The 26109-nt window shown below is 47.7% G+C and overlaps 1 protein-coding gene across 1 annotated transcript in view; it reads right to left on the bottom strand.

The window, feature by feature from the left end:
• Window positions 1-2180: 2180 nt before the first annotated feature.
• Window positions 2181-26109, bottom strand: part of LOC135555529 (UPF0606 protein KIAA1549L-like) — a 33315-nt gene continuing 9386 nt past the window's right edge. The window contains exons 4-9 of the mRNA XM_064988050.1: window positions 24856-24988; window positions 13516-13923; window positions 13251-13348; window positions 12383-12783; window positions 7290-7441; window positions 2181-4897 (exon numbers count right to left, since the gene is read on the bottom strand). Of these exons, the coding sequence (XP_064844122.1) occupies window positions 4628-4897; window positions 7290-7441; window positions 12383-12783; window positions 13251-13348; window positions 13516-13923; window positions 24856-24988 (1462 nt within the window). The 3' untranslated portion in view covers window positions 2181-4627. The remainder of the gene's footprint in view (window positions 4898-7289; window positions 7442-12382; window positions 12784-13250; window positions 13349-13515; window positions 13924-24855; window positions 24989-26109) is intronic.

Raw genomic sequence — 26109 nt, 5'->3', positions numbered from 1 at the left:
TATGTAGTTAACAGTGTCCCAGTCCACCACTGTCCCTATGAACTGTATAGTATCATTATACCTACTGGAGGACCTTGGTCTTCAAAGGTCAAACTCATCTCTATGTAGTTAACAGTGTCCCAGTCCACCACTGTCCCTATGAACTGTATAGTATCATTATACCTACTAGAGGACCTTGGTCTTCAAAGGTCAAACTAATCTCTATGTAGTTAACAGTGTCCCAGTCCACCCCTGTCCATATGAACTGTATAGTATCATTATACCTACTAGAGGACCTTGGTCTTCAAAGGTCAAACTCATCTCTATGTAGTTAACAGTGTCCCAGTCCACCACTGTCCCTATGAACTGTATAGTATCATTATACCTACTAGAGGACCTTGGTCTTCAAAGGTCAAACTCATCTCTATGTAGTTAACAGTGTCCCAGTCCACCCCTGTCCATATGAACTGTATAGTATCATTATACCTACTAGAGGACCTTGGTCTTCAAAGGTCAAACTAATCTCTATGTAGTTAACAGTGTCCCAGTCCACCCCTGTCCATATGAACTGTATAGTATCATTATACCTACTAGAGGACCTTGGTCTTCAAAGGTCAAACTCATCTCTATGTAGTTAACAGTGTCCCAGTCCACCACTGTCCATATGAACTGTATAGTATCATTATACCTACTAGAGGACCTTGGTCTTCAAAGGTCAAACTAATCTCTATGTAGTTAACAGTGTCCCAGTCCACCACTGTCCATATGAACTGTATAGTATCATTATACCTACTAGAGGACCTTGGTCTTCAAAGGTCAAACTAATCTCTATGTAGTTAACAGTGTCCCAGTCCACCACTGTCCATATGAACTGTATAGTATCATTATACCTACTAGAGGACCTTGGTCTTCAAAGGTCAAACTAATCTCTATGTAGTTAACAGTGTCCCAGTCCACCACTGTCCATATGAACTGTATAGTATCATTATACCTACTAGAGGACCTTGGTCTTCAAAGGTCAAACTAATCTCTATGTAGTTAACAGTGTCCCAGTCCACCACTGTCCATATGAACTGTATAGTATCATTATACCTACTAGAGGACCTTGGTCTTCAAAGGTCAAACTAATCTCTATGTAGTTAACAGTGTCCCAGTCCACCACTGTCCCTATGAACTGTATAGTATCATTATACCTACTGGAGGACCTTGGTCTTCAAAGGTCAAACTCATCTCTATGTAGTTAACAGTGTCCCAGTCCACCACTGTCCATATGAACTGTATAGTATCATTATACCTACTGGAGGACCTTGGTCTTCAAAGGTCAAACTCATCTCTATGTAGTTAACAGTGTCCCAGTCCACCACTGTCCATATGAACTGTATAGTATCATTATACCTACTAGAGGACCTTGGTCTTCAAAGGTCAAACTCATCTCTATGTAGTTAACAGTGTCCCAGTCCACCACTGTCCATATGAACTGTATAGTATCATTATACCTACTAGAGGACCTTGGTCTTCAAAGGTCAAACTCATCTCTATGTAGTTAACAGTGTCCCAGTCCACCACTGTCCATATGAACTGTATAGTATCATTATACCTACTAGAGGACCTTGGTCTTCAAAGGTCAAACTCATCTCTATGTAGTTAACAGTGTCCCAGTCCACCACTGTCCATATGAACTGTATAGTATCATTATACCTACTGGAGGACCTTGGTCTTCAAAGGTCAAACTCATCTCTATGTAGTTAACAGTGTCCCAGTCCACCACTGTCCATATGAACTGTATAGTATCATTATACCTACTAGAGGACCTTGGTCTTCAAAGGTCAAACTAATCTCTATGTAGTTAACAGTGTCCCAGTCCACCACTGTCCATATGAACTGTATAGTATCATTATACCTACTAGAGGACCTTGGTCTTCAAAGGTCAAACTAATCTCTATGTAGTTAACAGTGTCCCAGTCCACCACTGTCCATATGAACTGTATAGTATCATTATACCTACTAGAGGACCTTGGTCTTCAAAGGTCAAACTAATCTCTATGTAGTCAGTGTCCCAGTCCACCACTGTCCATATGAACTGTATAGTATCATTATACCTACTAGAGGACCTTGGTCTTCAATCCTGGGGATTTTGTGCATTAAACCAGAGATGCACATCTCCAGTCCTAAAATGTCAAAGAGTCAGTCTGCTTTTTGTCTTATTTGATCATTATTAGAAGAAAAAACATTACAGAATGTAGAAATGTATTGTGTAGAACACAGATATGACACTCTGTTATATAGAATCCTTACAGTGCAATACATACTTTCTCTAACATTTGCTGAGTGGATTCTGTGGCCAATTTATGATTTCTTTCTGATTTCTAAAGAAAAGAGAAATCTAACTGAGCACTGTGTCAGCATTTAAAGTGTCCTCTCTCCTTTCTGTTAAGAAACACAGTACATTTACAGTTGTGTTAAACCCAGTCCAACTTTACAGTGTCCAAGAAAAGGGCTACAGTACTGGATTTCTGATCATGTTCACGTTGTGAAAGGCAGTTTGGAGGCATCGTGAAGAAACAAGCTAAATTGTTGTTGGCATCCTTCAGATTCAAGTGTTTGTCGACACAATAATCACAGTTTATGAGGCACATGTGTTCTGACAGGTGTGTCTTCCAAACATGGTGTCAGATCTCAACTCACTGTTCATATCCATTCATATACAATACCAGCACCTCCTTTTCATAGGAGAAAATCAACACCCTTCTTTAAATCTACTGACTTCAATTGTGCCTAATTTGTGGTCCAATGTAATTTGTGGTCATGTTGTTTTCAAACTGCTTGAAATGATACGTAGAAGACATGGCTGAACACAGGAAAAGAGAATCTGACTCAGTTCTCAATTGTCATTGAAGAACATAACAAGGTAAATCACCTCAGTCAGAAGATGTAATATTCAGGGCCATTGCAGATGACAACAAAACAGAAGTCTCTCTTTTAGTTGAAATGGACTTGTTCTATAAAAAGAGCTAAGATACATGGCATCCCTTTACATGCTTATATATACACATTATACAACAGGTGGGTCTAATCCTGAATGCTGATTGGTTAAAACCGCATTCCAGCCAGTGTCTATTCCACAAGTTACCACCGGCTAAATCTATGATGTTAAAATGTCTATTTACTCTGTTCCATCTGACTGCGCAAACCACTGCCTCATCAACCCAGCTATGCTATTTATAAACTTAATCTCCACTATAAAAAGCATCTAGACATTGTCTCACATTTCCTTTAGACTAACATTTAGTTTTCAACAGCAGAGTGTTGTATTAATCTTGCTCTCTGTCTCTCCGACATTTGCAACATTGTTTCAATATTCAAATTCAACCTCCAGCTGTCCCATAGTAATGAACATGTCGGGAGTCGGGACAAGACAGACAGGCAGCGTTTCTCAACAAGTCAAAATCATGAATCATCTGGTATCGTTTTTATGGATATATACAAAGAAATGTAAATTGAAAAAAGGTCAAATGAAACGAAGTGCAGCTCGTTTGCAGTCTTTCCAGCTTCAGTTTGAAGTGACTGTGTAGCTGTGTTGTTGGTTAGCCTCTCTGAACAACAGTGTCCTGACAAGTGAGCACATTATCTATGCCAGGACAAATCAAGCCTCATTAGCTCATTGTTATGGATTTATCCAAATAAATATCTCTAGAAAACAGCTAAAACAAATGCAGCTACTTTGTTGTTATTCTAGTTGTCAGTTAGCCTTAGTTGGCTAACGAGAAAGAAAGGGATAAGAACGTTGCCAGCCGGCATGGAAACGGAACATTTAGAACAAATGACTGGGTCGCACGCATAAATACAGAACAAAAAGACTGAACGACTCTGTGTCGCTTCTCTACTGTAGCAACCAAACTGATAGAACGGACGACAAGCCGGCTAGATTTGTGTCGGGACTATATCTTGTAGAAGGATGTAAAATAATACTAATGGCCATATGTCAATCATTATTTGAATATGTTGGTAACACATTGTATAAAAGTGATGCCCTCGAAACCGGTGTTTGGAGGATTTAGTGCCACGGTCTGCCTGCCCTCGACTTCATCTCAGGCCTAACAACAACCGTGCCAATATATCCTCCTAAAACCCTTGGCTCGTTATCACTTCATTCTGATGTTCTGAAGTGGTTGGACCTTTGTGCATGAACATGTGACGACTCTCTCTGCCTCATCAATTGTTCTATTGATGTCATGACATACTCCTCTGTGGGTTGCTAAGGTTACTGTCCTGGTTAGTGAAACACTCATCTTTCATTATTACAGGTCTTTAGATGTGGGGATGACATATGTACAATGTAAAGGAACAGGTAATGTAACTATAGAGACATCGTTAAGAAGAGATGACGGACAGTTTGAGATAGAACACTTTCAGTCTTCAGTAACTCCAAAATAACAGCATGGTGATAAAACACATCGGAGAAACGTGGGACTTTCCCACTTTGAGAGAGGTGGGGGAGAGAGAGAAATAGAAAGAAAGAGGCTTTTATCTGTCTTAATATACAAATGTCAAAAAAGTTGAGTTTGAGAGTTTGTTTTGTCTCTAGTGTTACAGCATGTTCAGAAAAGAGAGTGCTGCAATTCCACCTCCCGGCCACTAGAGGGAGGGATTACACCTGGAACTCAAACATGTCTGTCTGCTTCTTGGCCAGCTTTGCCACCTCCTGGCGGATGGCCTGGACCAGGGCGGATGTGGAGAGACTGCTGAGGGGGACTCTGTCTCTGGGCTTCCCCGCATCGGGCAGGCTCTGCTGGGACGCGGCGCTGGTCGGGGTGGGGGGTGGCTCCATGGCCTGACCGTAGTGTAGGGGGAGTCTGGGGGAGCTGCCTTGAGGGTAGCGGGGATGAGGGAAGGCCTCCACGTACCCTGGGAGAGCCACCTGGAAGAGAGGGTAGGCCAGGCGTCACCAAAACAACCACACAGGGTTTGATACCCACCTAAATGATAGGAAATACAGCTGATGCTTTGTTTTTATTTTTATTTTTCAAATTTAAAAACATATTATCCTTATTGGATCAGTTTGCTGGGTGAACATCGTCTCTCTTCCACATGTATTACACATATATTCAAATGGCTGAAAACAAGGGAAAATATACACAAGCACACTTGGACGAAACTCACACGATAAAATAAATGAAGAAGTAAAAATTAAAACGGCGATTAAAATATCTGTGACTTTTAAAAATGGACTTTCGATTCAAACCAAGCATTTGAACTCCACTTATGGTTTAGTTTAGAATGTGGACATGAGATGTGTCTGACTCTACACAAAACTAATCATTGAAATACCCAAAAGAAAAAAGAAAAGAGGTGTTCATTTAGGAAATGTGCTCAACTACCCCGGTATTTTGCTGTGTCCACTCAACGCCAGCCATACATTCAGTTCAGCAAATGGTTTCTAAATGACACTGGTTCTGCAAAAAGACACTGCGTGAAGGCATCTGGTTGAAACAGGCAGACAGACAGGGATACAAAGAACATTCCATACAGAAGAGGAAAGGCCAGTGAGGAGAGGGGAGGTCACATGGTCAATAACACATCTGACAGAGGGGGAAAGGCCAGTGAGGAGAGGGGAGGTCACATGGTCAATAACAGATCTGACAGAGGGGGAAAGGCCAGTGAGGAGAGGGAGGTCACATGGTCAATAACAGATCTGACAGAGGGGGAAAGGCCAGTGAGGAGAGGGGAGGTCACATGGTCAATAACAGATCTGACAGAGGGGGAAAGGCCAGTGAGGAGAGGGGAGGTCACATGGTCAATAACACATCTGACAGAGGGGGAAAGGCCAGTGAGGAGAGGGGAGGTCACATGGTCAATAACAGATCTGACAGAGGGGGAAAGGCCAGTGAGGAGAGGGGAGGTCACATGGTCAATAACACATCTGACAGAGGGGGAAAGGCCAGTGAGGAGAGGGGAGGTCACATGGTCAATAACAGATCTGACAGAGGGGGAAAGGCCAGTGAGGAGAGGGGAGGTCACATGGTCAATAACAGATCTGACAGAGGGGGAAAGGCCAGTGAGGAGAGGGGAGGTCACATGGTCAATAACAGATCTGACAGAGGGGGAAAGGCCAGTGAGGAGAGGGGAGGTCACATGGTCAATAACAGATCTGACAGAGGGGGAAAGGCCAGTGAGGAGAGGGGAGGTCACATGGTCAATAACAGATCTGACAGAGGGGGAAAGGCCAGTGAGGAGAGGGGAGGTCACATGGTCAATAACAGATCTGACAGAGGGGGAAAGGCCAGTGAGGAGAGGGGAGGTCACATGGTCAATAACAGATCTGACAGAGGGGGAAAGGCCAGTGAGGAGAGGGGAGGTCACATGGTCAATAACAGATCTGACAGAGGGGGAAAGGCCAGTGAGGAGAGGGGAGGTCACATGGTCAATAACAGATCTGACAGAGGGGGAAATGGAACCTGTTTCATGTTTAACAGAGAGAGACAGAGAGTATTGTACAATAGAAAATTAGGAACCACATTTTGCTTAGTGGTAGATGAGGAATGAGCCCACTGTCAATCCCTGATAAGGCTCTCTGCAGAGGCTGTCATGAAAATGTCTTCATATTCACTGATGAGTCACATTTTGGTGTCTTACACACATCCAGGAAAACACACTGAGCTCTGTAACTTTCCATTAATTTACATAACAACTCTAAGACCTGGGGCAGGATTGGGCTTTCCCTTATGTGTGGTGTGGTTGTGGCTCGAGGAAGAACATACCATTAAGCACAGATTTAGGATCAGAATATTCCACCCCCATCCTAACTACCATAAGGTAACGTATCTGTTCCAGGGTCAGTGTTGTTAGCAATTTTTGTTACTCTTCAATAACACAAACCCCAAAGCAAATCAGGGGGAGGAAAATAGGTTTATTCAAAGAGGCCAAATCATAGATGTTATGCTGAGAGGTAGATGGTCATTCTCCCCTGTACTCAGTGATTCTCTCCAGTGGTTCTCTCCCCAGAACAAAGCGACAGCATGTAGGGTTATAACCCAGCCCTAGCCTGTGGTTGACCAATTAGAATTCCTTGCAATAAAACTAGCCAATGGCCAAATAACAAGTATCCTATTTCAGAAGACATATTCCTCCCATGTCTCTGAACCATTGAGCAATACTTCCCTATTACAGAAGAAACACCATTTCCCTTCATCATTATTACTCTATTGACTTCTCGTCTTTTTCACCTCTCATCCTCTGTCTCTGCGTTGTTTATTTATCTTTGACCTACTTCTACCTACGCGGTGAGTGTGGGGAGTAGGGGGGGTTCTTACAGAGTCAGCCCACTGGGGGGGCACGTCCTCAGGCTCGGGGGGGTAGGACATCCAGGATGGGCTGTGGTAGGAGGACGGGGGCGTGGAGGCAAAGTACTCAGAGTAACCCGACCGCGAGGCTGGGATGGCGTACACCGCTGTGATGGGGTTTCCTGTGGGGGTTAGGAGGTCGTTATACAGCGGAAATACTACAATGACAACTGCCATTACTAGAAGAACAATCAAGTTGTTCTACAAATGTGACAAACAACAAAGTTAACCTAAACCTAAATCCTAATCCTAAATCTAATTCTAAATCCTAATCCTAACCCTAATTCTAACTCCTAACCCAAACTCCTAACCCAAACTCCTTACCCAAACTCCTTACCCAAACTCCTTACCCAAACTCCTTACCCAAACTCCTTACCCAAACTCCTTACCCAAACTCCTTACCCAAACCCCTTACCCAAGCCCAAACTCCTTACCCAAACTCCTTACCCAAACTCCTTACCCAAACTCCTTACCCAAACTCCTTACCCAAGCCCAAACTCCTTACCCAAACTCCTTACCCAAACTCCTTACCCAAACTCCTTACCCAAACTCCTTACCCAAACTCCTTACCCAAACTCCTAACCCAAACTCCTTACCCAAACTCCTTACCCAAACTCCTACCCAAACTCCTTACCCAAACTCCTTACCCAAGCCCAAACTCCTTACCCAAACTCCTTACCCAAACTCCTTACCCAAACCCCTTACCCAAGCCCAAACTCCTTACCCAAACTCCTTACCCAAACTCCTTACCCAAACCCCTTACCCAAACTCCTTACCCAAACTCCTTAACCAAACTCCTTACCCAAACTCCTTACCCAAGCCCAAACTCCTTACCCAAACTCCTTACCCAAACTCCTTACCCAAACTCCTTACCCAAGCCCAAACTCCTTACCCAAACTCCTTACCCAAACTCCTTACCCAAACTCCTTACCCAAACTCCTTACCCAAGCCCAAACTCCTTACCCAAACTCCTTACCCAAACCCCTTACCCAAACTCCTTACCCAAACTCCTTAACCAAACTCCTTACCCAAACTCCTTACCCAAGCCCAAACTCCTTACCCAAACTCCTTACCCAAACCCCTTACCCAAGCCCAAACTCCTTACCCAAACTCCTTACCCAAACTCCTTACCCAAGCACAAACTACTTACCCAAACTCCTTACCCAAACTCCTTACCCAAACTCCTTACCCAAACTCCTTACCCAAACCCCTTACCCAAGCCCAAACTCCTTACCCAAACTCCTTACCCAAACTCCTTACCCAAACTCCTTACCCAAACTCCTTACCCAAACTCCTAACCCAAACTCCTTACCCAAACTCCTTACCCAAACTCCTTACCCAAGCCCAAACTCCTTACCCAAACTCCTTACCCAAACTCCTTACCCAAACTCCTTACCCAAACTCCTTACCCAAACCCCTTACCCAAACTCCTTACCCAAACTCCTTAACCAAACTCCTTACCCAAACTCCTTACCCAAGCCCAAACTCCTTACCCAAACTCCTTACCCAAACCCCTTACCCAAGCCCAAACTCCTTACCCAAACTCCTTACCCAAGCACAAACTACTTACCCAAACTCCTTACCCAAACTCCTTACCCAAACTCCTTACCCAAGCCCAAACTCCTTACCCAAACTCCTTACCCAAACTCCTTACCCAAACTCCTTACCCAAACTCCTTACCCAAACTCCTAACCCAAACTCCTTACCCAAACTCCTTACCCAAACTCCTTACCCAAACTCCTTACCCAAGCCCAAACTCCTTACCCAAACTCCTTACCCAAACTCCTTACCCAAACCCCTTACCCAAGCCCAAACTCCTTACCCAAACTCCTTACCCAAACTCCTTACCCAAACCCCTTACCCAAACTCCTTACCCAAACTCCTTAACCAAACTCCTTACCCAAACTCCTTACCCAAGCCCAAACTCCTTACCCAAACTCCTTACCCAAACTCCTTACCCAAACTCCTTACCCAAGCCCAAACTCCTTACCCAAACTCCTTACCCAAACTCCTTACCCAAACTCCTTACCCAAACTCCTTACCCAAGCCCAAACTCCTTACCCAAACTCCTTACCCAAGCCCAAACTCCTTACCCAAACTCCTTACCCAAACTCCTTACCCAAACTCCTTACCCAAGCCCAAACTCCTTACCCAAACCCCTTACCCAAACTCCTTACCCAAACTCCTTACCCAAACCCCTTACCCAAACTCCTTACCCAAACTCCTTACCCAAGCCCAAACTCCTTACCCAAACTCCTTACCCAAACTCCTTACCCAAACTCCTTACCCAAGCCCAAACTCCTTACCCAAACTCCTTACCCAAACTCCTTAACCAAACTCCTTACCCAAACTCCTTACCCAAGCCCAAACTCCTTACCCAAACTCCTTAACCAAACTCCTTACCCAAACTCCTTACCCAAGCCCAAACTCCTTACCCAAACCCCTTACCCAAGCCCAAACTCCTTACCCAAACTCCTTACCCAAACCCCTTACCCAAGCCCAAACTCCTTACCCAAACCCCTTACCCAAGCCCAAACTCCTTACCCAAACTCCTTACCCAAGCACAAACTCCTTACCCAAACTCCTTACCCAAACTCCTTACCCAAACTCCATACCCAAATTCCTTACCCAAACTCCTTACCCAAACTCCTTACCCAAACTCCTTACCCAAGCACAAACTCCTTACACAAACTCCTTACCCAAACTCCTTACCCAAACTCCATACCCAAACTCCTTACCCAAACTCCTTACCCAAACTCCATACCCAAACTCCTTACCCAAACTCCTTACCCAAGCCCAAACTCCTTACCCAAACTCCTTAACCAAACTCCTTACCCAAACTCCTTACCCAAGCCCAAACTCCTTACCCAAACCCCTTACCCAAGCCCAAACTCCTTACCCAAACTCCTTACCCAAACCCCTTACCCAAGCCCAAACTCCTTACCCAAACCCTTACCCAAGCCCAAACTCCTTACCCAAACTCCTTACCCAAGCACAAACTCCTTACCCAAACTCCTTACCCAAACTCCTTACCCAAACTCCATACCCAAATTCCTTACCCAAACTCCTTACCCAAACTCCTTACCCAAACTCCTTACCCAATCACAAACACCTTACACAAACTCCTTACCCAAACTCCTTACCCAAACTCCATACCCAAACTCCTTACCCAAACTCCTTACCCAAACTCCATACCCAAACTCCTTACCCAAACCCCTTACCCAAGCCCAAACTCCTTACCCAAACTCCTTACCCAAGCACAAACTCCTTACCCAAACTCCTTACCCAAACTCCTTACCCAAACTCCATACCCAAATTCCTTACCCAAACTCCTTACCCAAACTCCTTACCCAAACTCCTTACCCAAGCCCAAACTCCTTACCCAAACTCCTTACCCAAACTCCTTACCCAAACTCCTTACCCAAGCCCAAACTCCTTACCCAAACTCCTTACCCAAACTCCTTACCCAAACTCCTTACCCAAACTCCTTACCCAAGCCCAAACTCCTTACCCAAACTCCTTACCCAAGCCCAAACTCCTTACCCAAACTCCTTACCCAAACTCCTTACCCAAACTCCTTACCCAAGCCCAAACTCCTTACCCAAACCCCTTACCCAAACTCCTTACCCAAACTCCTTACCCAAACTCCTTACCCAAACTCCTTACCCAAACTCCTTACCCAAGCCCAAACTCCTTACCCAAACTCCTTACCCAAACTCCTTACCCAAACCTTTACCCAAGCCCAAACTCCTTACCCAAACTCCTTACCCAAACTCCTTAACCAAACTCCTTACCCAAACTCCTTACCCAAGCCCAAACTCCTTACCCAAACTCCTTAACCAAACTCCTTACCCAAACTCCTTACCCAAGCCCAAACTCCTTACCCAAACCCCTTACCCAAGCCCAAACTCCTTACCCAAACTCCTTACCCAAACCCCTTACCCAAGCCCAAACTCCTTACCCAAACCCCTTACCCAAGCCCAAACTCCTTACCCAAACTCCTTACCCAAGCACAAACTCCTTACCCAAACTCCTTACCCAAACTCCTTACCCAAACTCCATACCCAAATTCCTTACCCAAACTCCTTACCCAAACTCCTTACCCAAACTCCTTACCCAAGCACAAACTCCTTACACAAACTCCTTACCCAAACTCCTTACCCAAACTCCATACCCAAACTCCTTACCCAAACTCCTTACCCAAACTCCATACCCAAACTCCTTACCCAAACTCCTTACCCAAGCCCAAACTCCTTACCCAAACTCCTTAACCAAACTCCTTACCCAAACTCCTTACCCAAGCCCAAACTCCTTACCCAAACCCCTTACCCAAGCCCAAACTCCTTACCCAAACTCCTTACCCAAACCCCTTACCCAAGCCCAAACTCCTTACCCAAACCCCTTACCCAAGCCCAAACTCCTTACCCAAACTCCTTACCCAAGCACAAACTCCTTACCCAAACTCCTTACCCAAACTCCTTACCCAAACTCCATACCCAAATTCCTTACCCAAACTCCTTACCCAAACTCCTTACCCAAACTCCTTACCCAAGCACAAACTCCTTACACAAACTCCTTACCCAAACTCCTTACCCAAACTCCATACCCAAACTCCTTACCCAAACTCCTTACCCAAACTCCATACCCAAACTCCTTACCCAAACCCCTTACCCAAGCCCAAACTCCTTACCCAAACTCCTTACCCAAGCACAAACTCCTTACCCAAACTCCTTACCCAAACTCCTTACCCAAACTCCATACCCAAATTCCTTACCCAAACTCCTTACCCAAACTCCTTACCCAAACTCCTTACCCAAGCACAAACTCCTTACACAAACTCCTTACCCAAACTCCTTACCCAAACTCCATACCCAAACTCCTTACCCAAACTCCTTACCCAAACTCCATACCCAAACTCCTTACCCAAACTCCTTACCCAAACTCCATACCCAAACTCCATACCCAAACTCCTTACCCAAACTCCTTACCCAAGCCCTAACTCCTAACCTAGACCCAGCTAGGATAATAAAACAATAAAAAACAACAGACAAACAGGTTCTGACCTGAGTAGGTGAACACCGGCTGTTCTGCTGTGACTGAGGGGAGTGCTGCTCTGGAGAGGGGGACTGAGGGGAGTGCTGCTCTGGAGAGGGGGACTGAGGGGAGTGCTGCTCTGGAGAGGGGGACTGAGGGGAGTGCTGCTCTGGAGAGGGGGACTGAGGGGAGTGCTGCTCTGGAGAGGGGGACTGAGGGGAGTGCTGCTCTGGAGAGGGGGACTGAGGGGAGTGCTGCTCTGGAGAGGGGGACTGAGGGGAGTGCTGCTCTGGAGAGGGGGACTGAGGGGAGTGCTGCTCTAGAGAGAGAGACATAGGGGACGCTGCTGTCATTGTGCTGGGTCTGCATGTCCGTCATTTTGGTCCCAGACTCTGAGATCCTGGCCGTGGACCCCAGGTCAGGCGAGGAGCTGAGTCAGAGAGAGAGATAATGCTCACATCACAAAATCACATTCACATGCAACACATATTCTTCACCACAAGAGGACAGTGGTGCTCGATATAAGACCCACAGTAACACTGGATTCTCATTGCTATTCATGTCATCTTCCTCTGCACTGATTCTGCTTTCAAATGTGCAGTATACACGACTGAGATCAGTCTGGCCACACTGCATTTCCCTGGTGAATATTACCATGTGAAGGTTGGGGAGTTCAGTGATTCATTTTGGGGTGAGAGAGGTGTTGCAGCTTTGATTCATTTGAGGAAAGGTGAGAATAGTGCTATGGGGCTGTGTGTGTGTGTGTGTGTGTGTGTGTGTGTGTGTGTGTGTGTGTGTGTGTGTGTGTGTGTGTGTGTGTGTGTGTGTGTGTGTGTGTGTGTGTGTGTGTGTGTGTGTGTGTGTGTGTGTGTGTGTGTGTGTGTGTCCTGGCCGTACCGTCTTAGAGAGGTCCCTGGAGGGGGGCCGGTGCGAGGGGGAATAGGGGGTGGAGGAGAGGTCATAACCATGTCAGGAAGCTGGGTGAACCTAAATGCCTGGAATAAGACAAGTCAACACACACATGAATAATATACTGTGGGTTGATGTATTCTGATAGGAGAAAGTGTCTACTTGTTAAGGTTTAGTCAACTAGAACCAGTACAGTAGTACATTTTGACCTAACATAACCATTCCCAGAGGTTGTATCCTTCCACCCACTCACAGGTTTGGGGAGGCTGCACTGATACATGTCTGCTCCGTACGCCGGCACCCACTGCAGCCCTTCTCCCCGGCCACGGCTCATGGTTCCCGGGGCACTGGTCACCACGTCAGAGTAGGGCAGGGGTGGAGGTCCGGGGCTGTAGTGGCCGTGGTGGTAACCGTGGTGGTAACCGTGGTGGGGGTGATGGGAGTGGTGGTGGCGTGCGGCTGTGGAGGAGTGTCCCCCTGAGGCCAGGCTGAAGGCCTCCTCCAAGAGCAGGTGCATCTGCTGGCGTACCTCGTCGATGGACGGCTGGGAGCTCAACGTGGAGGTCTCTGAGTGACCTTTGACCCCTTTGGGGCAGACATAACCCCCCCGCGGGCCAATCAGACGATCCACGTTGGTCTCCTCAATCAGCTCCGGTTCAGTCTGAAACACAGAGAAAAAGAGGGGAATTGGTTACACACACACACACACACACACACACACACACACACACACACTGCCCAGGAGGTTGGTGGCACCTTAAACAGGGAGGACAGGCTTGTGGTAATGACGGAGCAGAATCAGTGGAATGGTATCAAACACATGAAACACATGCCTCCATTGGCGCCGTTCCAACCATCATTATGAGCCGTCATTGTCTCACAGACCTATCAGAGTAGAGAGTCATTGTCTCACAGATCTATCAGAGTAGAGAGTCATTGTCTCACAGACCTATCAGAGTAGAGTGTCATTATCTCCCAGACCTATCAGAGTAGAGTGTCATTGCCTCCCAGACCTATCAGAGTAGAGTGTCATTGTCTCCCAGACCTATCAGAGTAGAGTGTCATTGCCTCCCAGACCTATCAGAGTAGAGTGTCATTGCCTCCCAGACCTATCAGAGTAGAGAGTCATTATCTCCCAGACCTATCAGAGTAGAGAGTCATTGTCTCACAGATCTATCAGAGTAGAGAGTCATTGTCTCACAGACCTATCAGAGTAGAGTGTCATTATCTCCCAGACCTATCAGAGTAGAGTGTCATTGTCTCCCAGACCTATCAGAGTAGAGTGTCATTATCTCCCAGACCTATCAGAGAGTGTCATTGCCTCCCAGACTGTCATTGTCTCCCAGACCTTTCAGAGTAGAGTGTCATTGTCTCCCAGACCTATCAGAGTAGAGTGTCATTGTCTCCCAGACCTATCAGAGTAGAGTGTCATTGTCTCCCAGACCTATCAGAGTAGAGTGTCATTGTCCCCAGACCTATCAGAGTAGAGTGTCATTGTCTCCCAGACCTATCAGAGTAGAGTGTCATTGTCTCCCAGACTTTTCAGAGTAGAGTGTCATTGTCTCCCAGATCTATCAGATTAGAGAGTCATTGTCTCCCAGACCTATCAGAGTAGAGTGTCATTGTCTCCCAGATCTATCAGAGTAGAGAGTCATTGTCTCACAGACCTATCAGAGTAGAGAGTCATTGTCTTCCAGAACTATCAGAGTAGAGTGTCATTGTCTCCCAGACCTTTCAGAGTAGAGTGTCATTGTCTCCCAGACCTATCAGAGTAGAGAGTCATTGTCTCCCAGACCTATCAGAGTAGAGTGTCATTGTCTCCCAGACCTATCAGAGTAGAGTGTCATTGTCTCCCAGACCTATCAGAGTAGAGTGTCATTGTCTCCCAGACCTATCAGAGTAGAGTGTCATTGTCTCCCAGACCTATCAGAGTAGAGTGTCATTGTCTCCCAGACCTTTCAGAGTAGAGTGTCATTGTCTCCCAGATCTATCAGAGTAGAGTGTCATTGTCTCCCAGACCTATCAGAGTAGAGTGTCATTGTCTCCCAGACCTATCAGAGTAGAGTGTCATTGCCTCCCAGACCTTTCAGAGTAGAGTGTCATTGTCTCCCAGACCTATCAGAGTAGAGTGTCATTGTCTTCCAGATCTATCAGAGTAGAGTGTCATTGTCTCCCAGACCTTTCAGAGTAGAGTGTCATTGTCTCCCAGACCTATCAGAGTAGAGTGTCATTGTCTCCCAGACCTATCAGAGTAGAGTGTCATTGTCTCCCAGACCTATCAGAGTAGAGTGTCATTGCCTCCCAGACTTTCAGAGTAGAGTGTCATTGTCTCCCAGATCTATCAGAGTAGAGAGTCATTGTCTCCCAGACCTATCAGAGTAGAGTGTCATTGTCTCCCAGAACTATCAGAGTAGAGAGTCATTATCTTCCAGACCTATCAGAGTAGAGTGTCATTGTCTCCCAGACCTATCAGAGTAGAGTGTCATTGTCTCCCAGACCTATCAGAGTAGAGTGTGATTGTCTCCCAGATCTATCAGAGTAGAGTGTCATTGTCTCCCAGACCTATCAGAGTAGTGTCATTGCCTCCCAGACCTATCAGAGTAGAGTGTCATTGTCTCCCAGACCTATCAGAGTAGAGTGTCATTGTCTCCCAGAACTATCAGAGTAGAGAGTCATTGTCTCCCAGACCTATCAGAGTAGAGTGTCATTGTCTCCCAGACCTATCAGAGTAGAGTGTCATTGTCTCCCAGATCTATCAGAGTAGAGTGTCATTGTCTCCCAGATCTATCAGAGTAGAGTGTCATTGTCTCCCAGATCTATCAGAGTAGAGTGTCATTGTCTTCCAGATCTATCAGAGTAGAGTGTCATTGTCTCCCAGACTTTTCAGAGTAGAGTGTCATTGTCTCCCAGACTCTATCAGAGTAGAGTGTCATTGTCTCCCAGACCTATCAGAGTAGAGTGTCATTGTCTCCCAGATCTATCAGAGTAGATCATTTTAGTGTCATTGTCAAACAGACTTTTCAGAGTCCAGTGTCATTGCACTTGCAAACTCTGATCAGAGTAGAGAGTCATTGTCTCCCAGACCTATCAGAGACAGTGTCATTGTCTCCAGCAGATCTATCAGAAAATGTCATTGCCTCCCAGACTTTTTACAGAGTAGAGTGTCATTGTCTCCCAGATCTATCAGAGTAGAGAGTCATTGTCCCCAGACCTATACAGAGTATCCTGAGCTGTCATTGTCTTGACAGATGCTGACTATCAGAGTAGATGTCATTGTCTCTCACAGAATAGGTATCAGAGTCCTCCAGAGTGTCATTGTCTCCCAGATCTATCAGAGTAGAGTGTCATTGTCTCCCAGACCTATCAGAGTAGAGTGTCATTGTCTCCCAGACCTTTCAGAGTAGAGTGTCATTGTCTCCCAGACTACTGGAGGTCTGTGTGTGTTAGCCTACTGTTATTGCCTCCCAGACCTATCAGAGTCTCACTCAGTGTCATTGTCTCCAGACCTATCAGAGTAGAGTGTCATTGTCTCCCAGATCTATCAGAGTAGAGTGTCATTGTCTCCCAGACTTTTCAGAGTAGAGTCTCATTGTCTCCCAGATCTATCAGAGTAGAGAGTCATTGTCTTCCCAGACCTATCAGAGTACCCACGAGTGTCATTGTCTCCCAGATCCATCAGAGTAGAGTGTCATTGTCTCCCCATCCCACTCTATCAGAGTAGAGTTGTCATTGTCTTCCAGATCTATCAGAGTAGAGACCTGGCGCAGTCATTGTTCCCAGAACACTTTCAGGCGGAGACGTGGATCCGCATTGTCTGGCCAGACCTTCAGAGTAATCATTGTCTCCAGAACTATCAGAGTAGAAGTGTCATTGTCTCCCAGATCTATCAGAGTAGAGTGTCATTGTCTCCCAGACCTTTCAGAGTAGTGTCATTGTCTCCCAGACCTATCAGAGTAGAGTGTCATTGTCTCCCAGACCTATCAGAGTAGAGTGTCATTGTCTCCCAGATCTATCAGAGTAGAGTGTCATTGTCTCCCAGATCTATCAGAGTAGAGTGTCATTGTCTCCCAGATCTATCAGATCAGGGAGCAGAGTGTCATTGTTGATCTATCAGAGTAGAGACAGTCATTGTCTCCCAGATCTATCAGAGTAGAGTGTCATTGTCTCCCAGATCTATCAGAATATAGAGTGTCATTGTCTCCCAGATCTATCAGAGAGAAAGAGTGTCATTGTCTTACAGAAAACTACTCCTTCAGAGTAAAGTGTCATTGTCTCCCAGATCTATCAGTGTTGTGAGTGTCTTAGATCATTTTGGTGCTTGTCTAAGAGGCTCAAACAAAAGCTGCTCTTCATCCACTTTATTTCTAGCACCCTGCAAACTGGTGATGCTGCCCCGTATTTAGGGAGCCATGTCCTTTACACAGAAACACACCACAACCCCAAAGACACTCGTGCCAAGTACTTTCTCTTTACAGCACTGAAGTACTATCCCACAATACATTGCAACCCCCATTTCATGATTTACGAGCACAGTGCTACGACGGCAAATGAACAGTCCCCTGATAGCTGGGTGGAATGCCACTGACTCAACCAGAGATGGTCAGATGAGAAATGTTCAAGTGGCTTTAACGATTCAGGAAGCTATACTAGTGACTCATCCTGGCTGTTTGCAGCAAGCAGTGAATTGTTGACAAGATGTCTGACCATACAAAACATTTGGAGCCAGAGCTGCTTGATGGTACACTATGGTCCTGTAATATCTCACATGAATAGGTGTTCTATGTATTCCTCCAGTGGAACTGCTATTAACGACTCTGGTTGGTCTCTGTAGGGTCAGGAAAAAGGATTTGCCCCCTTTTACATTTTCTCTATTTTTGTAGTTGTGTTTCTGTTTATCTCTCCATCTCCTCCTCCCCAAAATAAACATCCTTGTCCCGCCCTCAGATTAATTTGTGGGTTTAAACAAACTCCGGCAAATCACTGCTGTAATTGACAGTCCTGGGTTCAAATACTAAAATTAAGCACTGCGGTAAACTACTGGAGGTCTGTGTGTGTTAGCCTACTGTTATATCTTGTCTCAAACCCCACCCATCTCCACTCCAACCTCATCTGCCACTCTCCCACTCATCTGCCCCTCAAAACCCCACTCATCTGCCCCTCCAAACCCCTCCCATCTGCCATTCCAACCCCACCCATCTGCCCTCCAAACTCCTCTCATCTGCCATTCCAACCCCACTCATCTGCCATTCCAAACCCTCCCATCTGCCATTCCAACCCCACCCATCTGCCATTCCAAACCCCACCCATCTGCCATTCCAAACCCTCCCATCTGCCATTCCAACCCCACCCATCTGCCATTCCAACCCCTCCCATCTGCCATTCCAAACCTTCCCATTGCCATTCCAACCCCACCCATCTGTTCCAACCCCACCCATCTGCTCTCTCTATATCCACCCATTCCAACCCCACCCATCTGCCATCTGCCATTCCAAACCTTGCTTTCTCCAACTCCAGCCTCTCTCTTCCTCCCCATCCCACTCTCTCTCAGGGTGATAAATGAGTTGGATCTGAGGGTGCCCTACTTCCTGTGCCAGTGGAAGGCAGCAGCCACAGGAGACCCTGGCCATCTGCCATCCATAAATCAGTTCCAAAGCCCTACCCATCTGACAGGCGGAGACTGCCCCTGGATCCGCCATTCCAGTGATATGGCCCGCAGAGCAAGCCCCTCCCATCTGCCATCAATAGAGCCAGTCCAGAACAGTGGAGGGAGGAGGTGGAAAGACATCTGCCATTCAGAACAGTGGAGGGAGGAGGTGGAGGAAACCCTAGGGATCAGAACAGTGGAGGGAGGAGGTGGAGGAAGACCCCTCCCAGAACAGTGGAGGGAGGAGGTGGAGGAAGACCCTAGCAGAACAGTGGAGGGAGGCCCATCTGGAGGAAGACAGGGAGCAGAACAGTGGAGGGAGGAGGTGGAGGAAGACAGGGAGCAGAACAGTGGAGGGAGGATTCCAGGAAGACATCTGCCCAGAACAGTGGAGGGAGGACTCCAGAGGAAGACAGGGAGCAGAACAGTGGAGGGAGGACTAGAGGAAGAAAGTATCTGAAGACAGGTTGCTTGGGAGGAAATTATGCTTCTGCCATTCCAAACCCCATATTGACAATAGACTCAAAGAGTTGTTACTGTCTGTTAAATGTGATACATATTCTATTAGCTGTAATATGTGGTTATTGTTAAAACCAATGTCTGAGATGATTAGATAAAGGAGAGAAAGACACTATGCTGTTCTGTTTGTAAACCCCGGAGCTTACTGTAAAACCCTACCCATCCTTCTCTTTGTTTGTAAATGAAAGGTTAAAGGTTATAAGATATTAACAGTGTTGTGAGTGTCTTAGCCATAATTGTGGTGTTTGTTAAGTAGTGATCTGAAACATGACTTCCAACCCCAGCTGCTCTTTAGCCTCTTGATATTCTAACTGCATCTGTCCAGCATCATCTATGCAGCAACAGTATCAGGAGCAAAGAGGATCTGCCATTCCAAAGGATCTGCCATTCCAACCCCACCCATCTGCCATTCCAGAGGAGACCCATCTGCCATTCCAAACCCTAGGATCTGCCATTCCAACCCCACCCATCTGAGGAACCCCACCCATCTGCCATTCCAACCCCACCCATCTCCATTCCAAAGGTATCTGCCATTCCAAACCATCTGCCAAACCCCACCCATAAAGAACACCTTATGAATCTACCACTATCATCCATTAAGCAATCTGCCTTCACTGCAGTCTGATGTGCAAACTCTCAACCACACCTGTATGTGGATTCAGTCCAGTTCCTATCTGAGACTTTGACTCCTGGAGAGCTCTATTAGGGGTGCATTCAGGATTGCAATATGTTGTGATGTTGAATGGAACTCACCTCTACACCTTAAGACAACTGCCTTGACTGCAACAGTACCCTGCCAGAGGTACTACAAACCCTACCCAGTGATGTGTCTGTTGTGAAACATGCACTAGTCTGAATCATTCCAAGTCAACACTTTTTGCAGCAAGCAGTGAATGTGTTTGTGTTTATTTTGTCCTCAGCACCATACAAAACATTTGGAAACCCTGCATCTATATATGTTTGTTTGTTTGCAACAGGGAGCTGTTGTCTCCAGTCACCTGGGGATGTTAGCTATGTTTGGATTCCAAATCACCTGTAAATGAGTGGTTTTAAACCCCTGTCTGACATTCCAGCCACAGATCTGCAGTGTCAGGAAAACCCCATTTGCCCCCTTTTACATTTTCTCTATTTTTGCATATTTTTGATACTGAATGTTGTCAGATCTTCAGCAAAAAAAACTAATGTTAGATAAAGGGAACCTGAGTTTACAAAAAACAAAATAAACATACATGCATGCAGGACTGCTTTAACATCTGCCATTTCAAACCCACCCATCTGCCATTTTTTCAAACAATCTGCTGTAACTGGCAAACAGTCCAACCCCACCCATGGGTTCCAAATATCTGCCATTTGAAATCTGCCAATTCCAAATACTTTAGCTGGCTGACACAATGGAATCAAAACATCTGCCATTTCAAACCCCACCCATCTGCCATTCCAACCCCACCCATCTGCCCATCTGCCATCTAAACCCCGCACATCTGCCCCAACCCCACCCATCAAAACCCCACGCATCTGCCCCTCCAAACCCCTCCCATCTGCCATTCCAACCCCACCCATCTGCCCCTCCAAACCCCTCCCATCTGCCATTCCAACCCCACCCATCTGCCCCTCCAAACCCCTCCCATCTGCCATTCCAACCCCACCCATCTGCCATTGCATCTGCCCCCCTCCAAAAACCCCCCATCCCATCTGCCAAACCCCACCCATCTGCCATTCCAACCCCACCCATCTGCCACCCCACCCATCTGCCATTCCAAACCCCACCCATCTGCCATTCCAACCCCACCCACCCATCTGCCATTGCAACCCCACCCATCTGCCATTCCAACCCCTCCCATCTGCCATTCCAAACCCCACCCATCTGCCATTCCAACCCCATCTGCCATTCCAAACCCCTCCCATCTGCCATTCCAACCCCCCATCTGCCATCTGCCATTCCAACCCCACCCATCTGCCAAACCCCCTTCCAAAACCCCGCACATCTGCCCCTCAAAACCCTCCCATCTGCCATTCCAACCCCTCCCATCTGCCATTCCAACCCCACCCATCTGCCATTCCAAACCCTACCCATCTGCCATTCCAAACCCCACCCATCTGCCATTCCAAACCCCACCCATCTGCCATTCCAAACCCCGCACCTGCATCTGCCCCAAACCCCACCCATCTGCCATTCCAAACCCCACCCATCTGCCATTCCAAACCCACCCATCTGCCATTCCAAACCCCTCCCATCTGCCATTCCAACCCCACCCATCTGCCATTCCAACCCCACCCATCTGCCATTCCAAACCCCTCCCATCTGCCATTCCAACCCTGCCCATCTGCCACTCCAAACCCTACCCATCTGCCATTCCAAACCCCACCCATCTGCCCCTCCAAACCTCACCCATCTGCCCCTCCAAACCCCTCCCATCTGCCATTCCAACCCCGCTGCCATCTGCCAAAAACCCCACCCATCTGCCCCTCCAAACCCCACCCATCTGCCATTCCAACCCCACCCATCTGCCATTCCAAACCCCTCCCATCTGCCATTCCAACCCCACCCATCTGCCATTCCAACCCCACCCATCTGCCATTCCAAACCCCTCCCATCTGCCATTCCAACCCTGCCCATCTGCCACTCCAAACCCTACCCATCTGCCATTCCAAACCCCACCCATCTGCCCCTCCAAACCCCTCCCATCTGCCATTCCAAACCCCGCACATCTGCCCCTCAAAACCCTACCCATCTGCCATTCCAACCCCACCCATCTGCCAAACCCCTCCCATTCCATTCCAACCCCACCCATCTGCCATTCCAAACCCCTCCCATCTGCCATTCCAACCCCACCCATCTGCCATTCCAAACCCCACCCATCTGCCATTCCAAACCCCACCCATCTGCCCCTTCCAACCCCTCCCATCTGCCATTCCAACCCCACCCATCTGCCATTCCAAACCCCACCCATCTGCCATTCCAAACCCCTCCCATCTGCCATTCCAAACCCCACCCATCTGCCATTCCAACCCCACCCATCTGCCATTCCAAACCCTCCCATCTGCCATTCCAAACCCTACCCATCTGCCCCTCCAAACCCTACCCATCTGCCATTCCAACCCCACCCATCTGCCAAACCCCTCCATCTGCCATTCCAACCCCACCCATCTGCCATTCCAAACCCCACCCATCTGCCATTCCAAACCCTACCCATCTGCCATTCCAAACCCCACCCATCTGCCATTCCAACCCCACCCATCTCCAAACCCCTCCCATCTGCCATTCCAAACCCTACCCATCTGCCATTCCAAACCCCACCCATCTGCCCCTCCAAACCCCTCCCATCTGCCATTCCAAACCCCCCATCTGCCACATCTGCCCCTCAAAACCCTACCCATCTGCCATTCCAACCCCACCCATCTGCCATTCCAAACCCCACCCATCTGCCATTCCAAACCCTACCCATCTGCCCCTCCAAACCCCACCCATCTGCCATTCCAACCCCACCCATCTGCCATTCCAACCCCACCCATCTGCCACTCCAAACCCTACCCATCTGCCATTCCAAACCCCACCCATCTGCCACTCCAAACCCCTCCCATCTGCCATTCCAAACCCCGCACATCTGCCCCTCCCAAAACCCTACCCATCTGCCATTCCAAACCCCGCCCATCTGCCCCCAAACCCTCCCAAAAACCCCACCCATCTGCCCCTCCAAAACCCATCTGCCATTCCAACCCCACCCATCTGCCATTCCAAACCCCATCTGCCCCTCATCTGCCATTCCAACCCCACCCATCTGCCATTCCAACCCCACCCATCTGCCATTCCAAACCCCTCCCATCTGCCATTCCAACCCTGCCCAAAAACCCTACCCATCTGCCATTCCAAACCCCACCCATCTGCCCCTCCAAACCCTCACCCATCTGCCCTCCAAACCCCTCCCATCTGCCATTCCAAACCCCGCACATCTGCCCCCCCTCCCATCCAAACCCCACCCATCTGCCCCTCCAAACCCCACCCATCTGCCATTCCAACCCCACCCATCTGCCATTCCAAACCCCTCCCATCTGCCATTCCAACCCCACCCATCTGCCATTCCAAACCCCACCCATCTGCCATTCCAAACCCCACCCATCTGCCATTCCAACCCTGCCCATCTGCCACTCCAAACCCTACCCATCTGCCATTCCAAACCCCACCCATCTGCCATTCCAAACCCCTCCCATCTGCCATTCCAAACCCATTCCAACCCCACCCATCTGCCATTCCAAACCCCTCCCATCTGCATCTGCCCCTCAAAACCCTACCCATCTGCCATTCCAACCCCACCCATCTGCCCCTCCAAACCCCTCCCATCTGCCATTCCAACCCTCTGCCCCTCACCCATCTGCCATTCCAACCCCACCCCAAACCCATCTGCCATTCCAACCCTACCCTGCCATCCAAACCCCATCTGCCATTCCAAAACCCTACCCATCTGCCATTCCAAACCCCACCCATCTGCCCCTCCAAACCCCTCCCATCTGCCATTCCAAACCCCGCACATCTGCCCCTCAAAACCCTACCCATCTGCCATTCCAACCCCGCCCATCTGCCACTCCAAACCCCTCCCATCTGCCATTCCAAACCCCGTACATCTGCCCCTCAAAACCCTACCCATCTGCCATTCCAACCCCGCCCATCTGCCACTCCAAACCCTACCCATCTGCCATTCCAAACCCTACCCATCTGCTACTCCAAACCCTACCCATCTGCCATTCCAAACCTCACCCATCTGCCCCTCCAAACCCCTCCCATCTGCCATTCCAAACCCCGCACATCTGCCCCTCAAAACCCCACCCATCTGCCCCTCCAAACCCCACCCATCTGCCATTCCAACCCCTCCCATCTGCCATTCCAAACCCCGCACATCTGCCCCTCCAAACCCCACCCATCTGCCCCTCCAAACCCCACCCATCTGCCCCTCCAAACCCCTCCCATCTGCCATTCCAACCCCGCCCATCTGCCACTCCAAACCCACCCATCTGCCATTCCAAACCCTGCCCATCTGCACTCCAAACCTCACCCATCTGCTACTCCAAACCTCACCCATCTGCTACTCCAAACCTCACCCATCTGCTACTCCAAACCCATCATACTAGAGCAAATGCTCAAAGTAACTGAAAGATTTTAAATAGTGTTTGAACCCCAGTCTGCTTCTGAGACCCAGAACACCAGTTCAGATAGGGCCAGTGGGAAAGGACCAGGGTCAGGACCAGGGTCAGGACCAGGGTCAGAATCAGGACCAGGGTCAGAACCAGGACCAGGACCAGGGTCAGAACCAGGGTCGGGACCAGGGTCAGAACCAGGACCAGGGTCAGAACCAGGACCAGGGTCAGAACCAGGGTCGGGACCAGGGTAAGGACCAGGGTCAGGGTCAGGACCAGGGTCAGGGGAGTGGGACTCACGTCGTAGCCGCTGTTCCTGATGCCTCTCCTGGGTCTCTCCCTCATAACCAGCAGGTCCATCTCTGTTCCTCCGGTACTCGGGCTGTTCAGGCTCTGCCTGCTCCGATAGGTCCGCTGCCTCACCTGAGAGTGTCTGCCAATCACAGAGTGTTACAGAGCTCGAATCAATCAGCCAATAAGAAGAGGAATGTGTTAATCAAATGAGTGCAACAAACCACCTTAGACAATAGAGTTAACTAGGAGAAACTCCTGGTTTCATTATCATCTTCGTGGTCATCGTCTTCTTCGTCATCAACCTCACCATCATCAGCAGCAACAATGTCATCATGACTCAACATTCTATTATGTTCTATAGGCCTTTCCAGCCACACTACCGTTCAACAGTCTGGGGTCACTTAGAAATGTCCTTGTTTTTGAAAGAAAAGCTAATTTTTTGGTCCATTAAAATAACATCAAATTGATCAGAAATACAGTGTAGACATTGTTAATGTTGTAAATGACTGTTACGGCAGATTTTCTATCAAATATCTACATAATATCTACATAATATCTACAGAGGCCCATTATCAGCAACCATCACTCCTGTGTTCCAATGGCACGTTGTGTTAGCTAATCCAAGTTTATCATTTTAAAAGGCTAATTAATCATTAGAAAACCCTTTTGCAATTATGTTAGCACAGCTGAAAACTGTTGTTCTGATTAAAGAAGCAATAAAACTGGCCTTCTTTAGACTAGTTGAGTATCTAGTTGAGTATCTGGAGCGTCAGCATTTGTGGGTTCGATTACAGGCTCAAAATGGCCAGAAACAAATAACTTTCTTCTGAAACTTATCAGTCTATTCTTGTTCTGAAAATGAAGGCTATTCCATGCGAGAAATTGCCAAGAAACTGAAGGTCTCATACAACGCTGTGTACTACTCCCTTCACAGAACAGTGCAAACTGGCTCTAACCAGAATAGAAAGAGGAGTGGGAGGCCCCGGTGCACAACTGAGCAAGAGGACAAGTTCATTAGAGTGTCTAGTTTGAGAAACAGACGCCTCACACGTCCTCAACTGGCAGCTTCATTAAATAGTACCCACAAAACACCAGTCTCAACGTCAACAGTGAAGAGGTGACTCTGGGATGCTGGCCTTCTAGGCAGAGTTGCAAAGGAAAAAAACATATCTCAGACTGGCCAATAAAAAGAAAAGATTAAGATGGTCAAAAGAACACAGACACTGGACAGAGGAATATTGGAAAAAAGTGTTATGGACA

The sequence above is a fragment of the Oncorhynchus masou genome, chromosome 2, assembly GCF_036934945.1.
Source record: "Oncorhynchus masou masou isolate Uvic2021 chromosome 2, UVic_Omas_1.1, whole genome shotgun sequence".
Classification (NCBI taxonomy): domain Eukaryota; kingdom Metazoa; phylum Chordata; class Actinopteri; order Salmoniformes; family Salmonidae; genus Oncorhynchus; species Oncorhynchus masou.
Note: the sequence above shows the minus strand (reverse complement) of the source record. Positions and strands in the feature narration are given on the sequence as shown.